Source organism: Euwallacea fornicatus, unplaced genomic scaffold (assembly GCF_040115645.1).
Source record: "Euwallacea fornicatus isolate EFF26 unplaced genomic scaffold, ASM4011564v1 scaffold_130, whole genome shotgun sequence".
NCBI lineage: Eukaryota > Metazoa > Arthropoda > Insecta > Coleoptera > Curculionidae > Euwallacea > Euwallacea fornicatus.
Window position 1 is genome coordinate 57,110 of NW_027096098.1, and position 24,213 is coordinate 81,322.

The window sequence follows — 24,213 nt, forward strand, 5'->3', positions numbered from 1 at the left end:
GATTTGGCCAAAAAGTGCCGCTTCTATTAGAGCCAAATTGACGATTTGCCGTTTAAGGCCTTATTATACTTATTTTGCCAAAAGGAGACGATTTGAACAAAATTGGTTGTAGCGTTTGCGAGATAACGTCAAATTGTACGATTTGGCCAAAAAGTGCCGCTTCTATTAGAGCCAAATTGACGATTTACCGTTTAAGGCCTTATTATGCTTATTTTGCCAAAAGGAGACGATTTGAACAAAATTGGTTGAAGCGTTGGCGAAATATCGCCAAATTGTACGATTTGGCCAAAAAGTGCCGCTTCTATAAGAGCCAAATTGACGATTTGCCGTTTAAGGCCTTATTATGCTTATTTTGCCAAAAGGAGACGATTTGAACAAAATTGGTTGTAGCGTTGGCGAAATATCGCCAAATCATAAGATTTGGCCAAAAAGTGCCGCTTCTATTAGAGCCAAATTGACGATTTGCCGTTTAAGGCCTTATTATGCTTATTTTGCCAAAAGGAGACGATTTGAACAAAATTGGTTGTAGCGTTTGCGAGATAACGTCAAATTGTACGATTTGGCCAAAAAGTGCCGCTTCTATTAGAGCCAAATTGACGATTTGCCGTTTAAGGCCTTATTATGCTTATTTTGCCAAAAGGAGACGATTTGAACAAAATTGGTTGAAGCGTTGGCGAAATATCGCCAAATTGTACGATTTGGCCAAAAAGTGCCGCTTGTATTAGAGCCAAATTGACGATTTGCCGTTTAAGGCCTTATTATGCTTATTCTGCCAAAAGGAGACGATTTGAACAAAATTGGTTGTAGCGTTGGCGAAATATCGCCAAATTGTACGATTTGGCCAAAAAGTGCCGCTTCTATTAGAGCCAAATTGACGATTTGCCGTTTAAGGCCTTATTATGCTTATTTTGCCAAAAGGAGACGATTTGAACAAAATTGGTTGTAGCGTTTGCGAGATAACGTCAAATTGTACGATTTGGCCAAAAAGTGCCGCTTCTATTAGAGCCAAATTGACGATTTGCCGTTTAAGGCCTTATTATGCTTATTTTGCCAAAAGGAGACGATTTGAACAAAATTGGTTGTAGCGTTTGCGAGATAACGCCAAATCATAAGATTTGGCCAAAAAGTGCCGCTTCTATTAGAGCCAAATTGACGATTTGCCGTTTAAGGCCTTATTATGCTTATTTTGCCGAAAGGAGACGATTTGAACAAAATTGGTTGAAGCGTTGGCGAAATATCGCCAAATTGTACGATTTGGCCAAAAAGTGCCGCTTCTATTAGAGCCAAATTGACGATTTGCCGTTTAAGGCCTTATTATGCTTATTTTGCCAAAAGGACACGATTTGAACAAAAGTGGTTGTAGCGTTTGCGAGATAACGCCAAATCATAAGATTTGGCCAAAAAGTGCCGCTTCTATTAGAGCCAAATTGACGATTTGCCGTTTAAGGCCTTATTATGCTTATTTTGCCAAAAGGAGACGATTTGAACAAAATTGGTTGAAGCGTTGGCGAAATATCGCCAAATTGTACGATTTGGCCAAAAAGTGCCGCTTCTATTAGAGCCAAATTGACGATTTGCCGTTTAAGGCCTTATTATGCTTATTTTGCGAAAAGGAGACGATTTGAACAAAATTGGTTGTAGCGTTTGCAAGATAACGCCAAATCATAAGATTTGGCCAAAAAGTGCCGCTTCTATTAGAGCCAAATTGACGATTTGCCGTTTAAGGCCTTATTATGCTTATTTTGCCAAAAGGAGACGATTTGAACAAAATTGGTTGAAGCGTTGGCGAAATATCGCCAAATTGTACGATTTGGCCAAAAAGTGCCGCTTCTATTAGAGCCAAATTGACGATTTGCCGTTTAAGGCCTTATTATGGTTATTTTGCCAAAAGGACACGATTTGAACAAAATTGGTTGTAGCGTTTGCGAGATAACGCCAAATCATAAAATTTGGCCAAAAAGTGCCGCTTCTATTAGAGCCAAATTGACGATTTGCCGTTTAAGGCCTTATTATGCTTATTTTGCCAAAAGGAGACGATTTGAACAAAATTGGTTGAAGCGTTGGCGAAATATCGCCAAATTGTACGATTTGGCCAAAAAGTGCCGCTTCTATTAGAGCCAAATTGACGATTTGCCGTTTAAGGCCTTATTATGCTTATTTTGCCGAAAGGAGACGATTTGAACAAAATTGGTTGAAGCGTTGGCGAAATATCGCCAAATTGTACGATTTGGCCAAAAAGTGCCGCTTCTATTAGAGCCAAATTGACGATTTGCCGTTTAAGGCCTTATTATGCTTATTTTGCCAAAAGGAGACGATTTGAACAAAATTGGTTGAAGCGTTGGCGAAATATCGCCAAATTGTACGATTTGGCCAAAAAGTGCCGCTTCTATTAGAGCCAAATTGACGATTTGCCGTTTAAGGCCTTATTATGCTTATTTTGCCAAAAGGAGACGATTTGAACAATATTGGTTGTAGCGTTGGCGAAATATCGCCAAATCATAAGATTTGGCCAAAAAGTGCCGCTTCTATTAGAGCCAAATTGACGATTTGCCGTTTAAGGCCTTATTATACTTATTTTGCCAAAAGGAGACGATTTGAACAAAATTGGTTGTAGCGTTTGCGAGATAACGTCAAATTGTACGATTTGGCCAAAAAGTGCCGCTTCTATTAGAGCCAAATTGACGATTTACCGTTTAAGGCCTTATTATGCTTATTTTGCCAAAAGGAGACGATTTGAACAAAATTGGTTGAAGCGTTGGCGAAATATCGCCAAATTGTACGATTTGGCCAAAAAGTGCCGCTTCTATAAGAGCCAAATTGACGATTTGCCGTTTAAGGCCTTATTATGCTTATTTTGCCAAAAGGAGACGATTTGAACAAAATTGGTTGTAGCGTTGGCGAAATATCGCCAAATCATAAGATTTGGCCAAAAAGTGCCGCTTCTATTAGAGCCAAATTGACGATTTGCCGTTTAAGGCCTTATTATGCTTATTTTGCCAAAAGGACACGATTTGAACAAAAGTGGTTGTAGCGTTGGCGAAATATCGCCAAATCATAAGATTTGGCCAAAAAGTGCCGCTTCTATTAGAGCCAAATTGACGATTTGCCGTTTAAGGCCTTATTATGCTTATTTTGCGAAAAGGAGACGATTTGAACAAAATTGGTTGTAGCGTTTGCAAGATAACGCCAAATCATAAGATTTGGCCAAAAAGTGCCGCTTCTATTAGAGCCAAATTGACGATTTGCCGTTTAAGGCCTTATTATGCTTATTTTGCCAAAAGGAGACGATTTGAACAAAATTGGTTGAAGCGTTGGCGAAATATCGCCAAATTGTACGATTTGGCCAAAAAGTGCCGCTTCTATTAGAGCCAAATTGACGATTTGCCGTTTAAGGCCTTATTATGGTTATTTTGCCAAAAGGACACGATTTGAACAAAATTGGTTGTAGCGTTTGCGAGATAACGCCAAATCATAAAATTTGGCCAAAAAGTGCCGCTTCTATTAGAGCCAAATTGACGATTTGCCGTTTAAGGCCTTATTATGCTTATTTTGCCAAAAGGAGACGATTTGAACAAAATTGGTTGAAGCGTTGGCGAAATATCGCCTAATTGTACGATTTGGCCAAAAAGTGCCGCTTCTATTAGAGCCAAATTGACGATTTGCCGTTTAAGGCCTTATTATGCTTATTTTGCCAAAAGGAGACGATTTGAACAAAATTGGTTGTAGCGTTTGCGAGATAACGTCAAATTGTACGATTTGGCCAAAAAGTGCCGCTTCTATTAGAGCCAAATTGACGATTTGCCGTTTAAGGCCTTATTATGCTTATTTTGCCAAAAGGAGACGATTTGAACAAAATTGGTTGAAGCGTTGGCGAAATATCGCCAAATTGTACGATTTGGCCAAAAAGTGCCGCTTCTATTAGAGCCAAATTGACGATTTGCCGTTTAAGGCCTTATTATGCTTATTTTGCCAAAAGGAGACGATTTGAACAAAATTGGTTGTAGCGTTGGCGAAATATCGCCAAATTGTACGATTTGGCCAAAAAGTGCCGCTTCTATTAGAGCCAAATTGACGATTTGCCGTTTAAGGCCTTATTATGCTTATTTTGCCAAAAGGAGACGATTTGAACAAAATTGGTTGTAGCGTTTGCGAGATAACGTCAAATTGTACGATTTGGCCAAAAAGTGCCGCTTCTATTAGAGCCAAATTGACGATTTGCCGTTTAAGGCCTTATTATGCTTATTTTGCCAAAAGGACACGATTTGAACAAAAGTGGTTGTAGCGTTTGCGAGATAACGCCAAATCATAAGATTTGGCCAAAAAGTGCCGCTTCTATTAGAGCCAAATTGACGATTTGCCGTTTAAGGCCTTATTATGCTTATTTTGCCAAAAGGAGACGATTTGAACAAAATTGGTTGAAGCGTTGGCGAAATATCGCCAAATTGTACGACTTGGCCAAAAAGTGCTGCTTCTATTAGAGCCAAATTGACGATTTGGCGTTTAAGGCCTTATTATGCTTATTTTGCCAAAAGGAGACGATTTGAACAAAATTGGTTGAAGCGTTGGCGAAATATCGCCAAATTGTACGATTTGGCCAAAAAGTGCCGCTTCTATTAGAGCCAAATTGACGATTTGCCGTTTAAGGCCTTATTATGCTTATTTTGCCAAAAGGAGACGATTTGAACAAAATTGGTTGTAGCGTTTGCGAGATAACGCCAAATCGTAAGATTTGGACAAAAAGTGCCGCTTCTATTAGAGCCAAATTGACGATTTGCCGTTTAAGGCCTTATTATGCTTACTTTGCCAAAAGGAGACGATTTGAACAAAATTGGTTGTAGCGTTGGCGAAATATCGCCAAATCATAAGATTTGGCCAAAAAGTGCCGCTTCTATTAGAGCCAAATTGACGATTTGCCGTTTAAGGCCTTATTATGCTTATTTTGCCAAAAGGAGACGATTTGAACAAAATTGGTTGAAGCGTTGGCGAAATATCGCCAAATTGTACGATTTGGCCAAAAAGTGCCGCTTCTATTAGAGCCAAATTGACGATTTGCCGTTTAAGGCCTTATTATGCTTATTTTGCCAAAAGGAGACGATTTGAACAAAATTGGTTGTAGCGTTTGCGAGATAACGCCAAATCGTAAGATTTGGACAAAAAGTGCCGCTTCTATTAGAGCCAAATTGACGATTTGCCGTTTAAGGCCTTATTATGCTTACTTTGCCAAAAGGAGACGATTTGAACAAAATTGGTTGTAGCGTTGGCGAAATATCGCCAAATCATAAGATTTGGCCAAAAAGTGCCGCTTCTATTAGAGCCAAATTGACGATTTGCCGTTTAAGGCCTTATTATGCTTATTTTGCCAAAAGGAGACGATTTGAACAAAATTGGTTGTAGCGTTGGCGAAATATCGCCAAATCATAAGATTTGCCAAAAAGTGCCGCTTCTATTAGAGCCAAATTGACGATTTGCCGTTTAAGGCCTTATTATGCTTATTTTGCCAAAAGGAGACGATTTGAACAAAATTGGTTGTAGCGTTGGCGAAATATCGCCAAATCATAAGATTTGGCCAAAAAGTGCCGCTTCTATTAGAGCCAAATTGACGATTTGCCGTTTAAGGCCTTATTATGCTTATTTTGCCAAAAGGAGACGATTTGAACAAAATTGGTTGTAGCGTTTGCGAGATAACGTCAAATTGTACGATTTGGCCAAAAAGTGCCTCTTCTATTAGAGCCAAATTGACGATTTGCCGTTTAAGGCCTTATTATGCTTATTTTGCCAAAAGGACACGATTTGAACAAAATTGGTTGTAGCGTTTGCGAGATAACGCCAAATCATAAGATTTGGCCAAAAAGTGCCGCTTCTATTAGAGCCAAATTGACGATTTGCCGTTTAAGGCCTTATTATGCTTATTTTGCCAAAAGGAGACGATTTGAACAAAATTGGTTGTAGCGTTGGCGAAATATCGCCAAATCATAAGATTTGGCCAAAAAGTGCCGCTTCTATTAGAGCCAAATTGACGATTTGCCGTTTAAGGCCTTATTATGCTTATTTTGCCAAAAGGAGACGATTTGAACAAAATTGGTTGTAGCGTTTGCGAGATAACGTCAAATTGTACGATTTGGCCAAAAAGTGCCGCTTCTAATAGAGCCAAATTGACGATTTGCCGTTTAAGGCCTTATTATGCTTATTTTGCCAAAAGGAGACGATTTGAACAAAATTGGTTGAAGCGTTGGCGAAATATCGCCAAATTGTACGATTTGGCCAAAAAGTGCCGCTTCTATTAGAGCCAAATTGACGATTTGCCGTTTAAGGCCTTATTATGCTTATTTTGCCAAAAGGAGACGATTTGAACAAAATTGGTTGTAGCGTTGGCGAAATATCGCCAAATCATAAGATTTGGCCAAAAAGTGCCGCTTCTATTAGAGCCAAATTGACGATTTGCCGTTTAAGGCCTTATTATGCTTATTTTGCCGAAAGGAGACGATTTGAACAAAATTGGTTGTAGCGTTGGCGAAATATCGCCAAATCATAAGATTTGGCCAAAAAGTGCCGCTTCTATTAGGGCCAAATTGACGATTTGCCGTTTAAGGCCTTATTATGCTTATTTTGCCAAAAGGAGACGATTGGAACAAAATTGGTTGTAGCGTTTGTGAGATAACGCCAAATCATAAGATTTGGCCAAAAAGTGCCGCTTCTATTAGAGCCAAATTGACGATTTGCCGTTTAAGGCCTTATTATGCTTATTTTGCCAAAAGGACACGATTTGAACAAAATTGGTTGTAGCGTTTGCGAGATAACGTCAAATTGTACGATTTGGCCAAAAAGTGCCGCTTCTATTAGAGCCAAATTGACGATTTGCCGTTTAAGGCCTTATTATGCTTATTTTGCCAAAAGGAGACGATTTGAACAAAATTGGTTGTAGCGTTGGCGAAATATCGCCAAATCATAAGATTTGCCAAAAAGTGCCGCTTCTATTAGAGCCAAATTGACGATTTGCCGTTTAAGGCCTTATTATGCTTATTTTGCCAAAAGGAGACGATTTGAACAAAATTGGTTGAAGCGTTGGCGAAATATCGCCAAATTGTACGATTTGGCCAAAAAGTGCCGCTTCTATTAGAGCCAAATTGACGATTTGCCGTTTAAGGCCTTATTATGCTTATTTTGCCAAAAGGAGACGATTTGAACAAAATTGGTTGTAGCGTTTGCGAGATAACGCCAAATCGTAAGATTTGGACAAAAAGTGCCGCTTCTATTAGAGCCAAATTGACGATTTGCCGTTTAAGGCCTTATTATGCTTACTTTGCCAAAAGGAGACGATTTGAACAAAATTGGTTGTAGCGTTGGCGAAATATCGCCAAATCATAAGATTTGGCCAAAAAGTGCCGCTTCTATTAGAGCCAAATTGACGATTTGCCGTTTAAGGCCTTATTATGCTTATTTTGCCAAAAGGAGACGATTTGAACAAAATTGGTTGTAGCGTTGGCGAAATATCGCCAAATCATAAGATTTGGCCAAAAAGTGCCGCTTCTATTAGAGCCAAATTGACGATTTGCCGTTTAAGGCCTTATTATGCTTATTTTGCCAAAAGGAGACGATTTGAACAAAATTGGTTGTAGCGTTTGCGAGATAACGTCAAATTGTACGATTTGGCCAAAAAGTGCCTCTTCTATTAGAGCCAAATTGACGATTTGCCGTTTAAGGCCTTATTATGCTTATTTTGCCAAAAGGACACGATTTGAACAAAATTGGTTGTAGCGTTTGCGAGATAACGCCAAATCATAAGATTTGGCCAAAAAGTGCCGCTTCTATAAGAGCCAAATTGACGATTTGCCGTTTAAGGCCTTATTATGCTTATTTTGCCAAAAGGAGACGATTTGAACAAAATTGGTTGAAGCGTTGGCGAAATATCGCCAAATCATAAGATTTGGCCAAAAAGTGCCGCTTCTATTAGAGCCAAATTGACGATTTGCCGTTTAAGGCCTTATTATGCCTATTTTGCCAAAAGGACACGATTTGAACAAAAGTGGTTGTAGCGTTGGCGAAATATCGCCAAATCATAAGATTTGGCCAAAAAGTGCCGCTTCTATTAGAGCCAAATTGACGATTTGCCGTTTAAGGCCTTATTATGCTTATTTTGCGAAAAGGAGACGATTTGAACAAAATTGGTTGTAGCGTTTGCAAGATAACGCCAAATCATAAGATTTGGCCAAAAAGTGCCGCTTCTATTAGAGCCAAATTGACGATTTGCCGTTTAAGGCCTTATTATGCTTATTTTGCCAAAAGGAGACGATTTGAACAAAATTGGTTGAAGCGTTGGCGAAATATCGCCAAATTGTACGATTTGGCCAAAAAGTGCCGCTTCTATTAGAGCCAAATTGACGATTTGCCGTTTAAGGCCTTATTATGGTTATTTTGCCAAAAGGACACGATTTGAACAAAATTGGTTGTAGCGTTTGCGAGATAACGCCAAATCATAAAATTTGGCCAAAAAGTGCCGCTTCTATTAGAGCCAAATTGACGATTTGCCGTTTAAGGCCTTATTATGCTTATTTTGCCAAAAGGAGACGATTTGAACAAAATTGGTTGAAGCGTTGGCGAAATATCGCCTAATTGTACGATTTGGCCAAAAAGTGCCGCTTCTATTAGAGCCAAATTGACGATTTGCCGTTTAAGGCCTTATTATGCTTATTTTGCCAAAAGGAGACGATTTGAACAAAATTGGTTGTAGCGTTTGCGAGATAACGTCAAATTGTACGATTTGGCCAAAAAGTGCCGCTTCTATTAGAGCCAAATTGACGATTTGCCGTTTAAGGCCTTATTATGCTTATTTTGCCAAAAGGAGACGATTTGAACAAAATTGGTTGAAGCGTTGGCGAAATATCGCCAAATTGTACGATTTGGCCAAAAAGTGCCGCTTCTATTAGAGCCAAATTGACGATTTGCCGTTTAAGGCCTTATTATGCTTATTTTGCCAAAAGGAGACGATTTGAACAAAATTGGTTGTAGCGTTGGCGAAATATCGCCAAATTGTACGATTTGGCCAAAAAGTGCCGCTTCTATTAGAGCCAAATTGACGATTTGCCGTTTAAGGCCTTATTATGCTTATTTTGCCAAAAGGAGACGATTTGAACAAAATTGGTTGTAGCGTTTGCGAGATAACGTCAAATTGTACGATTTGGCCAAAAAGTGCCGCTTCTATTAGAGCCAAATTGACGATTTGCCGTTTAAGGCCTTATTATGCTTATTTTGCCAAAAGGACACGATTTGAACAAAAGTGGTTGTAGCGTTTGCGAGATAACGCCAAATCATAAGATTTGGCCAAAAAGTGCCGCTTCTATTAGAGCCAAATTGACGATTTGCCGTTTAAGGCCTTATTATGCTTATTTTGCCAAAAGGAGACGATTTGAACAAAATTGGTTGAAGCGTTGGCGAAATATCGCCAAATTGTACGATTTGGCCAAAAAGTGCTGCTTCTATTAGAGCCAAATTGACGATTTGGCGTTTAAGGCCTTATTATGCTTATTTTGCCAAAAGGAGACGATTTGAACAAAATTGGTTGAAGCGTTGGCGAAATATCGCCAAATTGTACGATTTGGCCAAAAAGTGCCGCTTCTATTAGAGCCAAATTGACGATTTGCCGTTTAAGGCCTTATTATGCTTATTTTGCCAAAAGGAGACGATTTGAACAAAATTGGTTGTAGCGTTTGCGAGATAACGCCAAATCGTAAGATTTGGACAAAAAGTGCCGCTTCTATTAGAGCCAAATTGACGATTTGCCGTTTAAGGCCTTATTATGCTTACTTTGCCAAAAGGAGACGATTTGAACAAAATTGGTTGTAGCGTTGGCGAAATATCGCCAAATCATAAGATTTGGCCAAAAAGTGCCGCTTCTATTAGAGCCAAATTGACGATTTGCCGTTTAAGGCCTTATTATGCTTATTTTGCCAAAAGGAGACGATTTGAACAAAATTGGTTGAAGCGTTGGCGAAATATCGCCAAATTGTACGATTTGGCCAAAAAGTGCCGCTTCTATTAGAGCCAAATTGACGATTTGCCGTTTAAGGCCTTATTATGCTTATTTTGCCAAAAGGAGACGATTTGAACAAAATTGGTTGTAGCGTTTGCGAGATAACGCCAAATCGTAAGATTTGGACAAAAAGTGCCGCTTCTATTAGAGCCAAATTGACGATTTGCCGTTTAAGGCCTTATTATGCTTACTTTGCCAAAAGGAGACGATTTGAACAAAATTGGTTGTAGCGTTGGCGAAATATCGCCAAATCATAAGATTTGGCCAAAAAGTGCCGCTTCTATTAGAGCCAAATTGACGATTTGCCGTTTAAGGCCTTATTATGCTTATTTTGCCAAAAGGAGACGATTTGAACAAAATTGGTTGTAGCGTTGGCGAAATATCGCCAAATCATAAGATTTGCCAAAAAGTGCCGCTTCTATTAGAGCCAAATTGACGATTTGCCGTTTAAGGCCTTATTATGCTTATTTTGCCAAAAGGAGACGATTTGAACAAAATTGGTTGTAGCGTTGGCGAAATATCGCCAAATCATAAGATTTGGCCAAAAAGTGCCGCTTCTATTAGAGCCAAATTGACGATTTGCCGTTTAAGGCCTTATTATGCTTATTTTGCCAAAAGGAGACGATTTGAACAAAATTGGTTGTAGCGTTTGCGAGATAACGTCAAATTGTACGATTTGGCCAAAAAGTGCCTCTTCTATTAGAGCCAAATTGACGATTTGCCGTTTAAGGCCTTATTATGCTTATTTTGCCAAAAGGACACGATTTGAACAAAATTGGTTGTAGCGTTTGCGAGATAACGCCAAATCATAAGATTTGGCCAAAAAGTGCCGCTTCTATTAGAGCCAAATTGACGATTTGCCGTTTAAGGCCTTATTATGCTTATTTTGCCAAAAGGAGACGATTTGAACAAAATTGGTTGTAGCATTGGCGAAATATCGCCAAATCATAAGATTTGGCCAAAAAGTGCCGCTTCTATTAGAGCCAAATTGACGATTTGCCGTTTAAGGCCTTATTATGCTTATTTTGCCAAAAGGAGACGATTTGAACAAAATTGGTTGTAGCGTTTGCGAGATAACGTCAAATTGTACGATTTGGCCAAAAAGTGCCGCTTCTAATAGAGCCAAATTGACGATTTGCCGTTTAAGGCCTTATTATGCTTATTTTGCCAAAAGGAGACGATTTGAACAAAATTGGTTGAAGCGTTGGCGAAATATCGCCAAATTGTACGATTTGGCCAAAAAGTGCCGCTTCTATTAGAGCCAAATTGACGATTTGCCGTTTAAGGCCTTATTATGCTTATTTTGCCAAAAGGAGACGATTTGAACAAAATTGGTTGTAGCGTTGGCGAAATATCGCCAAATCATAAGATTTGGCCAAAAAGTGCCGCTTCTATTAGAGCCAAATTGACGATTTGCCGTTTAAGGCCTTATTATGCTTATTTTGCCGAAAGGAGACGATTTGAACAAAATTGGTTGTAGCGTTGGCGAAATATCGCCAAATCATAAGATTTGGCCAAAAAGTGCCGCTTCTATTAGGGCCAAATTGACGATTTGCCGTTTAAGGCCTTATTATGCTTATTTTGCCAAAAGGAGACGATTGGAACAAAATTGGTTGTAGCGTTTGTGAGATAACGCCAAATCATAAGATTTGGCGAAAAAGTGCCGCTTCTATTAGAGCCAAATTGACGATTTGCCGTTTAAGGCCTTATTATGCTTATTTTGCCAAAAGGAGACGATTTGAACAAAATTGGTTGAAGCGTTGGCGAAATATCGCCAAATCATAAGATTTGGCCAAAAAGTGCCGCTTCTATTAGAGCCAAATTGACGATTTGCCGTTTAAGGCCTTATTATGCTTATTTTGCCAAAAGGAGACGATTTGAACAAAATTGGTTGTAGCGTTGGCGAAATATCGCCAAATCATAAGATTTGCCAAAAAGTGCCGCTTCTATTAGAGCCAAATTGACGATTTGCCGTTTAAGGCCTTATTATGCTTATTTTGCCAAAAGGAGACGATTTGAACAAAATTGGTTGAAGCGTTGGCGAAATATCGCCAAATTGTACGATTTGGCCAAAAAGTGCCGCTTCTATTAGAGCCAAATTGTCGATTTGCCGTTTAAGGCCTTATTATGCTTATTTTGCCAAAAGGAGACGATTTGAACAAAATTGGTTGTAGCGTTTGCGAGATAACGTCAAATTGTACGATTTGGCCAAAAAGTGCCGCTTCTATTAGAGCCAAATTGACGATTTGCCGTTTAAGGCCTTATTATGCTTATTTTGCCAAAAGGAGACGATTTGAACAAAATTGGTTGTAGCGTTGGCGAAATATCGCCAAATCATAAGATTTGCCAAAAAGTGCCGCTTCTATTAGAGCCAAATTGACGATTTGCCGTTTAAGGCCTTATTATGCTTATTTTGCCAAAAGGAGACGATTTGAACAAAATTGGTTGAAGCGTTGGCGAAATATCGCCAAATTGTACGATTTGGCCAAAAAGTGCCGCTTCTATTAGAGCCAAATTGACGATTTGCCGTTTAAGGCCTTATTATGCTTATTTTGCCAAAAGGAGACGATTTGAACAAAATTGGTTGTAGCGTTTGCGAGATAACGCCAAATCGTAAGATTTGGACAAAAAGTGCCGCTTCTATTAGAGCCAAATTGACGATTTGCCGTTTAAGGCCTTATTATGCTTACTTTGCCAAAAGGAGACGATTTGAACAAAATTGGTTGTAGCGTTGGCGAAATATCGCCAAATCATAAGATTTGGCCAAAAAGTGCCGCTTCTATTAGAGCCAAATTGACGATTTGCCGTTTAAGGCCTTATTATGCTTATTTTGCCAAAAGGAGACGATTTGAACAAAATTGGTTGTAGCGTTGGCGAAATATCGCCAAATCATAAGATTTGCCAAAAAGTGCCGCTTCTATTAGAGCCAAATTGACGATTTGCCGTTTAAGGCCTTATTATGCTTATTTTGCCAAAAGGAGACGATTTGAACAAAATTGGTTGTAGCGTTGGCGAAATATCGCCAAATCATAAGATTTGGCCAAAAAGTGCCGCTTCTATTAGAGCCAAATTGACGATTTGCCGTTTAAGGCCTTATTATGCTTATTTTGCCAAAAGGAGACGATTTGAACAAAATTGGTTGTAGCGTTTGCGAGATAACGTCAAATTGTACGATTTGGCCAAAAAGTGCCTCTTCTATTAGAGCCAAATTGACGATTTGCCGTTTAAGGCCTTATTATGCTTATTTTGCCAAAAGGACACGATTTGAACAAAATTGGTTGTAGCGTTTGCGAGATAACGCCAAATCATAAGATTTGGCCAAAAAGTGCCGCTTCTATTAGAGCCAAATTGACGATTTGCCGTTTAAGGCCTTATTATGCTTATTTTGCCAAAAGGAGACGATTTGAACAAAATTGGTTGTAGCGTTGGCGAAATATCGCCAAATCATAAGATTTGGCCAAAAAGTGCCGCTTCTATTAGAGCCAAATTGACGATTTGCCGTTTAAGGCCTTATTATGCTTATTTTGCCAAAAGGAGACGATTTGAACAAAATTGGTTGTAGCGTTTGCGAGATAACGTCAAATTGTACGATTTGGCCAAAAAGTGCCGCTTCTAATAGAGCCAAATTGACGATTTGCCGTTTAAGGCCTTATTATGCTTATTTTGCCAAAAGGAGACGATTTGAACAAAATTGGTTGAAGCGTTGGCGAAATATCGCCAAATTGTACGATTTGGCCAAAAAGTGCCGCTTCTATTAGAGCCAAATTGACGATTTGCCGTTTAAGGCCTTATTATGCTTATTTTGCCAAAAGGAGACGATTTGAACAAAATTGGTTGTAGCGTTGGCGAAATATCGCCAAATCATAAGATTTGGCCAAAAAGTGCCGCTTCTATTAGAGCCAAATTGACGATTTGCCGTTTAAGGCCTTATTATGCTTATTTTGCCGAAAGGAGACGATTTGAACAAAATTGGTTGTAGCGTTGGCGAAATATCGCCAAATCATAAGATTTGGCCAAAAAGTGCCGCTTCTATTAGGGCCAAATTGACGATTTGCCGTTTAAGGCCTTATTATGCTTATTTTGCCAAAAGGAGACGATTGGAACAAAATTGGTTGTAGCGTTTGTGAGATAACGCCAAATCATAAGATTTGGCGAAAAAGTGCCGCTTCTATTAGAGCCAAATTGACGATTTGCCGTTTAAGGCCTTATTATGCTTATTTTGCCAAAAGGAGACGATTTGAACAAAATTGGTTGAAGCGTTGGCGAAATATCGCCAAATCATAAGATTTGGCCAAAAAGTGCCGCTTCTATTAGAGCCAAATTGACGATTTGCCGTTTAAGGCCTTATTATGCTTATTTTGCCAAAAGGAGACGATTTGAACAAAATTGGTTGTAGCGTTGGCGAAATATCGCCAAATCATAAGATTTGCCAAAAAGTGCCGCTTCTATTAGAGCCAAATTGACGATTTGCCGTTTAAGGCCTTATTATGCTTATTTTGCCAAAAGGAGACGATTTGAACAAAATTGGTTGAAGCGTTGGCGAAATATCGCCAAATTGTACGATTTGGCCAAAAAGTGCCGCTTCTATTAGAGCCAAATTGTCGATTTGCCGTTTAAGGCCTTATTATGCTTATTTTGCCAAAAGGAGACGATTTGAACAAAATTGGTTGTAGCGTTTGCGAGATAACGTCAAATTGTACGATTTGGCCAAAAAGTGCCGCTTCTATTAGAGCCAAATTGACGATTTGCCGTTTAAGGCCTTATTATGCTTATTTTGCCAAAAGGAGACGATTTGAACAAAATTGGTTGTAGCGTTGGCGAAATATCGCCAAATCATAAGATTTGCCAAAAAGTGCCGCTTCTATTAGAGCCAAATTGACGATTTGCCGTTTAAGGCCTTATTATGCTTATTTTGCCAAAAGGAGACGATTTGAACAAAATTGGTTGAAGCGTTGGCGAAATATCGCCAAATTGTACGATTTGGCCAAAAAGTGCCGCTTCTATTAGAGCCAAATTGACGATTTGCCGTTTAAGGCCTTATTATGCTTATTTTGCCAAAAGGAGACGATTTGAACAAAATTGGTTGTAGCATTTGCGAGATAACGTCAAATTGTACGATTTGGCCAAAAAGTGCCGCTTCTATTAGAGCCAAATTGACGATTTGCCGTTTAAGGCCTTATTATGTTTATTTTGCCAAAAGGAGACGATTTGAACAAAATTGGTTGTAGCGTTGGCGAAATATCGCCAAATCATAAGATTTGGCCAAAAAGTGCCGCTTCTATTAGAGCCAAATTGACGTTTTGCCGTTTAAGGCCTTATTATGCTTATTTTGCCAAAAGGAGACGATTTGAACAAAATTGGTTGTAGCGTTTGCGAGATAACGCCAAATCATAAGATTTGGCCAAAAAGTGCCGCTTCTATTAGAGCCAAATTGACGATTTGCCGTTTAAGGCCTTATTATGCTTATTTTGCCAAAAGGAGACGATTTGAACAAAATTGGTTGTAGCGTTGGCGAAATATCGCCAAATCATAAGATTTGGCCAAAAAGTGCCGCTTCTATTAGAGCCAAATTGACGATTTGCCGTTTAAGGCCTTATTATGCTTATTTTGCCAAAAGGACACGATTTGAACAAAATTGGTTGTAGCGTTTGCGAGATAACGCCAAATCATAAAATTTGGCCAAAAAGTGCCGCTTCTATTAGAGCCAAATTGACGATTTGCCGTTTAAGGCCTTATTATGCTTATTTTGCCAAAAGGAGACGATTTGAACAAAATTGGTTGAAGCGTTGGCGAAATATCGCCAAATTGTACGATTTGGCCAAAAAGTGCCGCTTCTATTAGAGCCAAATTGACGATTTGCCGTTTAAGGCCTTATTATGCTTATTTTGCCAAAAGGAGACGATTTGAACAAAATTGGTTGTAGCGTTGGCGAAATATCGCCAAATCGTAAGATTTGGCCAAAAAGTGCCGCTTCTATTAGAGCCAAATTGACGATTTGCCGTTTAAGGCCTTATTATGCTTATTTTGCCAAAAGGAGACGATTTGAACAAAATTGGTTGTAGCGTTTGCGAGATAACGTCAAATTGTACGATTTGGCCAAAAAGTGCCTCTTCTATTAGAGCCAAATTGACGATTTGCCGTTTAAGGCCTTATTATGCTTATTTTGCCAAAAGGACACGATTTGAACAAAATTGGTTGTAGCGTTTGCGAGATAACGTCAAATTGTACGATTTGGCCAAAAAGTGCCGCTTCTATTAGAGCCAAATTGACGATTTGCCGTTTAAGGCCTTATTATGCTTATTTTGCCAAAAGGAGACGATTTGAACAAAATTGGTTGTAGCGTTGGCGAAATATCGCCAAATTGTACGATTTGGCCAAAAAGTGCCGCTTCTATTAGAGCCAAATTGACGATTTGCCGTTTAAGGCCTTATTATGTTTATTTTGCCAAAAGGAGACGATTTGAACAAAATTGGTTGTAGCGTTGGCGAAATATCGCCAAATCATAAGATTTGGCCAAAAAGTGCCGCTTCTATTAGAGCCAAATTGACGATTTGCCGTTTAAGGCCTTATTATGCTTATTTTGCCAAAAGGAGACGATTTGAACAAAATTGGTTGTAGCGTTTGCGAGATAACGCCAAATTATAAGATTTGGCCAAAAAGTGCCGCTTCTATTAGAGCCAAATTGACGATTTGCCGTTTAAGGCCAATTACCACACGCGGATTCCACGAACCACCGCGGGAAGCGCACGGCCAGGATGCAATAGTGCTGACTATGAACTTTGTTTTATATAAAAGGAGTAGATTTAAGTTAATTAGCATTCTTTGTGTAATTGTCGTGATTGAAAGTCGTAACTGATAGTGTAACGTAATTTTTGCCTTTATTTGAACTTGTAATAATTTTAAAATAAATAAATCATTTTTTTTATTGCTCCTAACGAGTAAAGAAATATAAGTGGCGCAGTCGTAACGGATAAGTTTTCGGGCTTATTAACGAATCGACGTTAATGAACTAACCGCGAACTACCGAACCAGTGAAGAAGAAAGAAATTAGAAGAAGAAGCTTGGTCCAGTGGACCAGATCCAGATCCAAACAAGGCAAAGAAAGCAACCATATGTTCCTGAGAGGCATCATCCTGATACTGTAAGTACAATCGATGTCAAGTGTAGATCAGTTACTTAATCAGTTAGAAACCCTGACCATAGTAGAAACTTCAACTGACTCTAATCCCGACAATTCCAAAGTCTCACGTACCATAAAATCTAACACGAGTGTGTGTTCAGTCATGGCCGATTTCAAACCCGAATACTTGAAGTGCATCCCTGAATTTGACGGTAACCCTAATGATTTAGGAAGATATCTATCGATATGTGATTCGGTCATTGACTCATTTTACTTGGCCCAGCAACCAAATCACTTTCAAAATGTGTATCTTTTAAATTGCATAATTGGTAAACTAACGGGTAATGCAAAATTAGTGTTGGGAACCCAGAAGGTATCGAACTGGGCAGAATTAAAAAATATTTTAAGCAGGCACTTTGCCGACCAGAGAGACGAGGCATGTTTAAACAGGGATTTGGTTATACTTCGCCAACTTAATTCCGAATCGCCGAGTCAATTTTATGACAGGATTTTGCATATTTTAAATCTACTTTGCTCTTACGTCAGTGCGCATGAATTAACTGAAGCTGGGAAAAATCTTAAAAGGGATTTATACAACGAATTAGCCTTGAAGACATTTCTTTCAGGACTTAAAGAACCCTTAGGCACCACAATTAGGTGTATGCGACCCCCAAATCTCCCTACGGCTTTACAGTTCGTAATCGAAGAGGATAATATCCACTATTTTCAGACCCATACAAGACCCCAACATCCTAGAGGACAAAATAACCAAACCTCTAGGAGACCTCAAAATAATAATTCTAATTTCAATGCGAATAATTTTTCCAATTTCCAACAGCAATCTTTTTCTAGGCCAAACAATTTTTCATTCCCGCATCAGTCACCATTCAGGCCCACTAGCTTTCAAAGCCAACAATCACCCCCATTCAGAGTTAACAATTTCGCCAATGCTCAAAATTCTACGCAAAGACCATCCACAAACGTATTTAGACTCAACCAAAATAGGCCATTACCAAAGCCTACCCCTATGAGCGTTTCAACCCGTAATACATCTAAAAATTTTCGACCCCAATCAAATTTTCAACAGAGGCCATTTAACTCGAATCGCAATCCAAACTTTGCAGTCGAAGAATTATATCACACAACGGAAGAATGTGAAAACGACACCGACATTAGAGCGACGAACCGCACACGCCGTTGTAACATGACACTTCCGTGCGAATGTTCGCCGCATAGTTCTCGCAGCTTCGAGAATGCAGCGTCAGCACATTCTTGCACGGAGGATGTGGACGGAAATTTTTCATGTAACGAGCCTCGACGGCGACGGCAAATAATACCGGAAACTATTCAATTAAACAATATAGCATCTAGTGAATTATCTTATATAATATTCCCGGAATATGATTTAAAATTTTTGATAGATAGTGGTTCAACTACATCATTCATCGACCCAGACTTAGCAAATAAATATTTTCAAAATTTCATTAAACCAGAACCATTTATCGTATCGACGGTATATCAGCAATCAGCCCATAAGTACAGTACTAATGTACCGGCATCAAAAATTTTCAATCTACCGGAAGAATCACTTATGAAATTCTATCTCTTCAAGTTCCATCACATCTTTGATGGGCTGATCGGGATAGATAATTTAAAATTATTACAGGCAAAATTGGATTACGATACGGGATACTTAATTACCCCGTATGCACACATACCCTTAAAATATTATAAGGTAAAACCACAAACTAATTTTGTTACTGTAAGTCCGCGTTCGGAACAAGTTATAAAGATAAGAACAAATATCAAAAAGGGTGAAATAATGATCCCTTATACTAAGATAGGTAACTGCGAGATACCAAATTCGATATCCGTAGCTAGAAATGGTGAAGCGATCACCACAATATTGAATAATACGTGTGAACCGATTACTTTAGATATTTCAGAACCAATCACGGTTGAAGAATTTAGTAATCTAACAGAAATTAGTATTAATCACATAGAAAGTAATAACAAATTAACGGATTTGCCCGTTTCATCTCTAATCAGAATGGAACACATGAACCAAGAAGAAAAAAGGAAAATAATTGAATTATGTAACGAATTTTCTGATATTTTCTATAAGGAGGGAGAACCTCTGACTTTCACTAATAAAATTAAACATAAAATTAATACAAGGGACGAACAGCCAGTGTATGCAAAGACATATCGTTATCCATTTGTCCACAAGCAGGAAGTGAAAAATCAGATCGATAAAATGCTCGAACAAAATATTATCCGACCCAGTAATTCACCGTGGTCAGCTCCGATTTGGGTGGTACCAAAGAAATTAGATGCTTCGGGAAAACAAAAGTGGAGAGTATGTGTGGACTTCAGGAAACTGAATGAAAATACCATCGATGACAGATACCCACTCCCGAACATAACAGATCTACTAGACAAGCTTGGGAAGTGCCAATACTTCACAACCCTAGACTTGGCTAGTGGATTCCATCAAATCGAGATGGAAGAAGAAGACATCCAGAAGACCGCCTTCAGCACGGAGCATGGGCATTTCGAATACACCCGAATGCCGTTTGGGTTGAAAAATGCACCCGCCACTTTCCAGCGTGTGATGGATAATATTTTAAGGGGCATTCAAAACGAGAAATGTCTTGTGTACCTGGACGACATAATCATCTTTTCAACATCTCTACAAGAGCATATGGAGAGACTAAGGGCAGTGTTCAAAAGACTTAGAGAGTCCAACTTTAAAATCCAACTCGATAAGAGCGAATTCCTCAGAAGGGAGGTTGCTTACCTAGGGCACATCGTGACGCCAGAGGGAGTGAAACCAAACCCGGAAAAGATCAAAGCCATAAGGAAATACCCCATACCAACAACCACCAAACAAATTAAAGGTTTTTTAGGACTATTGGGATATTACAGGAAATTCATAAAAAATTTTGCGAAAGTGACAAAACCATTAACTAAATGCCTGAAGAAAGGAGCAAAAATCGAACACAACAAAGAATTTATCGAATGCTTTGAACTATGTAAAGATTTGCTAACGAATGAACCAATACTGCAATATCCTAATTTAGATAAACCCTTTAATTTGACATGCGACGCGAGCAATGTGGCTCTTGGTGCCGTACTATCACAGGGACCAATAGGGCAGGACTTGCCAATAGCGTACGCATCTAGAACGCTCAACGAGTCAGAACAAAATTATTCTACCATTGAAAAAGAGTGTTTATGCTTGGTATGGGCAACCAAATATTTTAGACCATATTTATTCGGCAGAAAATTCCGGATAATAACGGATCATAAACCTCTCCAATGGCTGTTTAATCTCAAGGACCCGTCATCAAAACTCCTTAGATGGCGCATCAAACTAGAGGAATTCGACTATGAAATCGTTTATAAAAAAGGCAAACTGAATACGAACGCTGACGCCCTAAGTCGAATCGAGATACACGTGAAGGAAACAGATGATATCAGCAACCTTGAACAGTACATGGAAGAATTCAAAGAATCATTAAAAGCAAGTAAATTCGAAGAATCCACGAGTCGAACACGACCAGAGGAAATGGATATAGATCAGGTTTCAGTTATAGCTCAACCAGACACGGAACGTGACAATAACGAAATACCAGAGATGATGAACGCCGGAAATGCTGACGATGGAAATACCGTGCATTCCAACAACGAACAACATCCCGTCGTGGGAATACCAATGCAAGAGACAGCTGTAAAGTACGGCGCCCATCAAGTTATAATATCACGTGTTTATCACTCGCCAGCTAAAACAAAACAAATAACATTATTTGGAAAAAAGAAAAGGTTTTTGCTACAGTTATCTGAGAACAATTTGGAGTACGATGTAATGAAATTTATTAAGGAATATGTGGACCCACAAAAATTATACTCTCTGTACTTTGAAGATCCAAACCTATACCCCGAGTTCAGCAAGGTAATAACGAAAAATTTCAAACACCCCTCACTGAGATTTAAACGCTGTAAGATCAAATTAACCGATGTAATAGACGAAACAGAAGTGCAAGAAACAATCGAAACGAAAGAATTTACGGACAACCCTGGTATAATCCCAATAAAGATAGGGAAAGCTTCAGTTATTCATCACGTACATACCTTGATTCACTACTACGACATGCAACCAATAGTGAACCAGGTAAAACGACTTCACTTACAGACCACTCATCTTCTAACTTACACTAACGTATCGGAACCCTTTGAAAAGTATACCATTAAAATCCGAAACTCTCTTGAAATGCTAAAATTCCTAAAGGAAAAAGTTGAGAGACGATTAAACGAAATTATTCCACCCCAAAACTTTAGACAAAAACGAGGATTAGTAAATCTGTTAGGAACAGCATTTAAACTAATCTCGGGAAATTTAGATTCAGCCGACGGAGATCGATACAACAACCTAATAAAAAACTTAGAGACCAACCAACAAATACTCCAGACAAAAGTAATGAATCAAGGGACACTATCGAAATCAGTCATTGAGCGATTTAATCAAACTCTACAGCAACTCTATAAAAATGACAAAATGATCGAGGAAAAAATTAATCAAATACGTCCTTATTTGAACGAGATAAATTCAGGGAGGAACTTTATGTTATTTGTGGAACTTAATAATGATTTTATTAACATGTACGAAGTAGTTGATTCGATTTTGCAAGACATCGAAAATTCAATGGTATTTTCTCAATTGGGAGTCCTACATCCAACCATTATTACGAATCAAGAACTTTATACCGAATTACAATTGTTACGAAACCAGTTGGATGAAGGTCAATTACCTCTACAGGCCATACAAAGTAACATACCAATAATAGCCAAAACCATTAAACCAGAAAGTTTCATATCGCAACTACGAATCATTCATATATTACATGTTCCCATCGCACATAACCGATCTTTTGACCTTTTCCATCTACATGCAGTCCCAATCCAACATCAAGGTCAGTTTAAGTTTATAATGTCTCGAAATAAGTATCTGATCACGGACAGATTGTACTACATGTACACCAGGGAAAACTGTCAAAAACTAATGCCAGAAAGATACCTTTGTCCAAATTCTCGATTAGAAGAAATAGGAAGCAACTCGCCTTGCGAGGTCCAGATACTTCAGAGAGATGGAGAGACTTCAAATTGCCACCAAATCGAGGCCAAAGTCACTGAACCAATCCTCAATCGGCTAGACGAGACACATAAGTGGGTAATGGTATTGCCAAAAAGGGAAACCGTTCAAATGTTTTGCCCCAATTCGCTAAACGAAAAGCGCAACTTAATGGGTACTTTCATCTGCCGAATCCCTCCAGGATGCCGGATCACAGTGAAAAAAGTTATTGCCGAAAATATCGAAAAGGTTATGAAAATCACCCCCGAGCCAATACTATTTCCGGACTTAGCCGAAAAGGAGCAACAACTGCCATACCTAAACTTAAGCCTGCATCTGCCTGACTTGAAGTTAGACGACCTCCACGAATTAGAAGAAAAGATCGCCATGGACAGCCCGCTTTCACCAATCACCTACACGGAACTTGTCACCTACCCCAGCATGTGGACCATCTTACTATACGCCCTTGCAGCCCTCTGTTGCCTATCAACCCTTTGGAAATGGAGACAGAGCAGAATAAAGAGAAACCAAGATCCATCCACCAAAACCACAGGGGAGGACGTGCAACTTCCATGATGCCATTGAAGTTCACTCTTAGGGGGGAGGAATTACCACACGCGGATTCCACGAACCACCGCGGGAAGCGCACGGCCAGGATGCAATAGTGCTGACTATGAACTTTGTTTTATATAAAAGGAGTAGATTTAAGTTAATTAGCATTCTTTGTGTAATTGTCGTGATTGAAAGTCGTAACTGATAGTGTAACGTAATTTTTGCCTTTATTTGAACTTGTAATAATTTTAAAATAAATAAATCATTTTTTTTATTGCTCCTAACGAGTAAAGAAATATAAGTGGCCTTATTATGCTTATTTTGCCAAAAGGAGACGATTTGAACAAAATTGGTTGAAGCGTTGGCGAAATATCGCCAAATTGTACGATTTGGCCAAAAAGTGCCGCTTCTATTAGAGCCAAATTGACGATTTGCCGTTTAAGGCCTTATTATGTTTATTTTGCCAAAAGGAGACGATTTGAACAAAATTGGTTGTAGCGTTGGCGAAATATCGCCAAATCATAAGATTTGGCCAAAAAGTGCCGCTTCTATTAGAGCCAAATTGACGTTTTGCCGTTTAAGGCCTTATTATGCTTATTTTGCCAAAAGGAGACGATTTGAACAAAATTGGTTGTAGCGTTTGCGAGATAACGCCAAATCATAAGATTTGGCCAAAAAGTGCCGCTTCTATTAGAGCCAAATTGACGATTTGCCGTTTAAGGCCTTATTATGCTTATTTTGCCAAAAGGAGACGATTTGAACAAAATTGGTTGTAGCGTTGGCGAAATATCGCCAAATCATAAGATTTGGCCAAAAAGTGCCGCTTCTATTAGAGCCAAATTGACGATTTGCCGTTTAAGGCCTTATTATGCTTATTTTGCCAAAAGGACACGATTTGAACAAAATTGGTTGTAGCGTTTGCGAGATAACGCCAAATCATAAAATTTGGCCAAAAAGTGCCGCTTCTATTAGAGCCAAATTGACGATTTGCCGTTTAAGGCCTTATTATGCTTATTTTGCCAAAAGGAGACGATTTGAACAAAATTGGTTGAAGCGTTGGCGAAATATCGCCAAATTGTACGATTTGGCCAAAAAGTGCCGCTTCTATTAGAGCCAAATTGACGATTTGCCGTTTAAGGCCTTATTATGCTTATTTTGCCAAAAGGAGACGATTTGAACAAAATTGGTTGTAGCGTTGGCGAAATATCGCCAAATCGTAAGATTTGGCCAAAAAGTGCCGCTTCTATTAGAGCCAAATTGACGATTTGCCGTTTAAGGCCTTATTATGCTTATTTTGCCAAAAGGAGACGATTTGAACAAAATTGGTTGTAGCGTTTGCGAGATAACGTCAAATTGTACGATTTGGCCAAAAAGTGCCTCTTC

At 38.9% G+C, this 24,213-nt stretch overlaps 1 protein-coding gene across 1 annotated transcript; it reads left to right on the forward strand.

Moving 5' to 3' along the window:
• Nucleotides 1-20,944: 20,944 nt before the first annotated feature.
• Nucleotides 20,945-22,933, forward strand: LOC136350167 (uncharacterized). Its single transcript, XM_066301676.1, has 2 exons — nucleotides 20,945-21,321; nucleotides 22,013-22,933. Exon 2 carries the CDS (start codon nucleotides 22,138-22,140, stop codon nucleotides 22,852-22,854), a length of 717 nt encoding a protein of 238 aa, XP_066157773.1. The 5' UTR covers nucleotides 20,945-21,321; nucleotides 22,013-22,137; the 3' UTR covers nucleotides 22,855-22,933.
• Nucleotides 22,934-24,213: the final 1,280 nt, after the last annotated feature.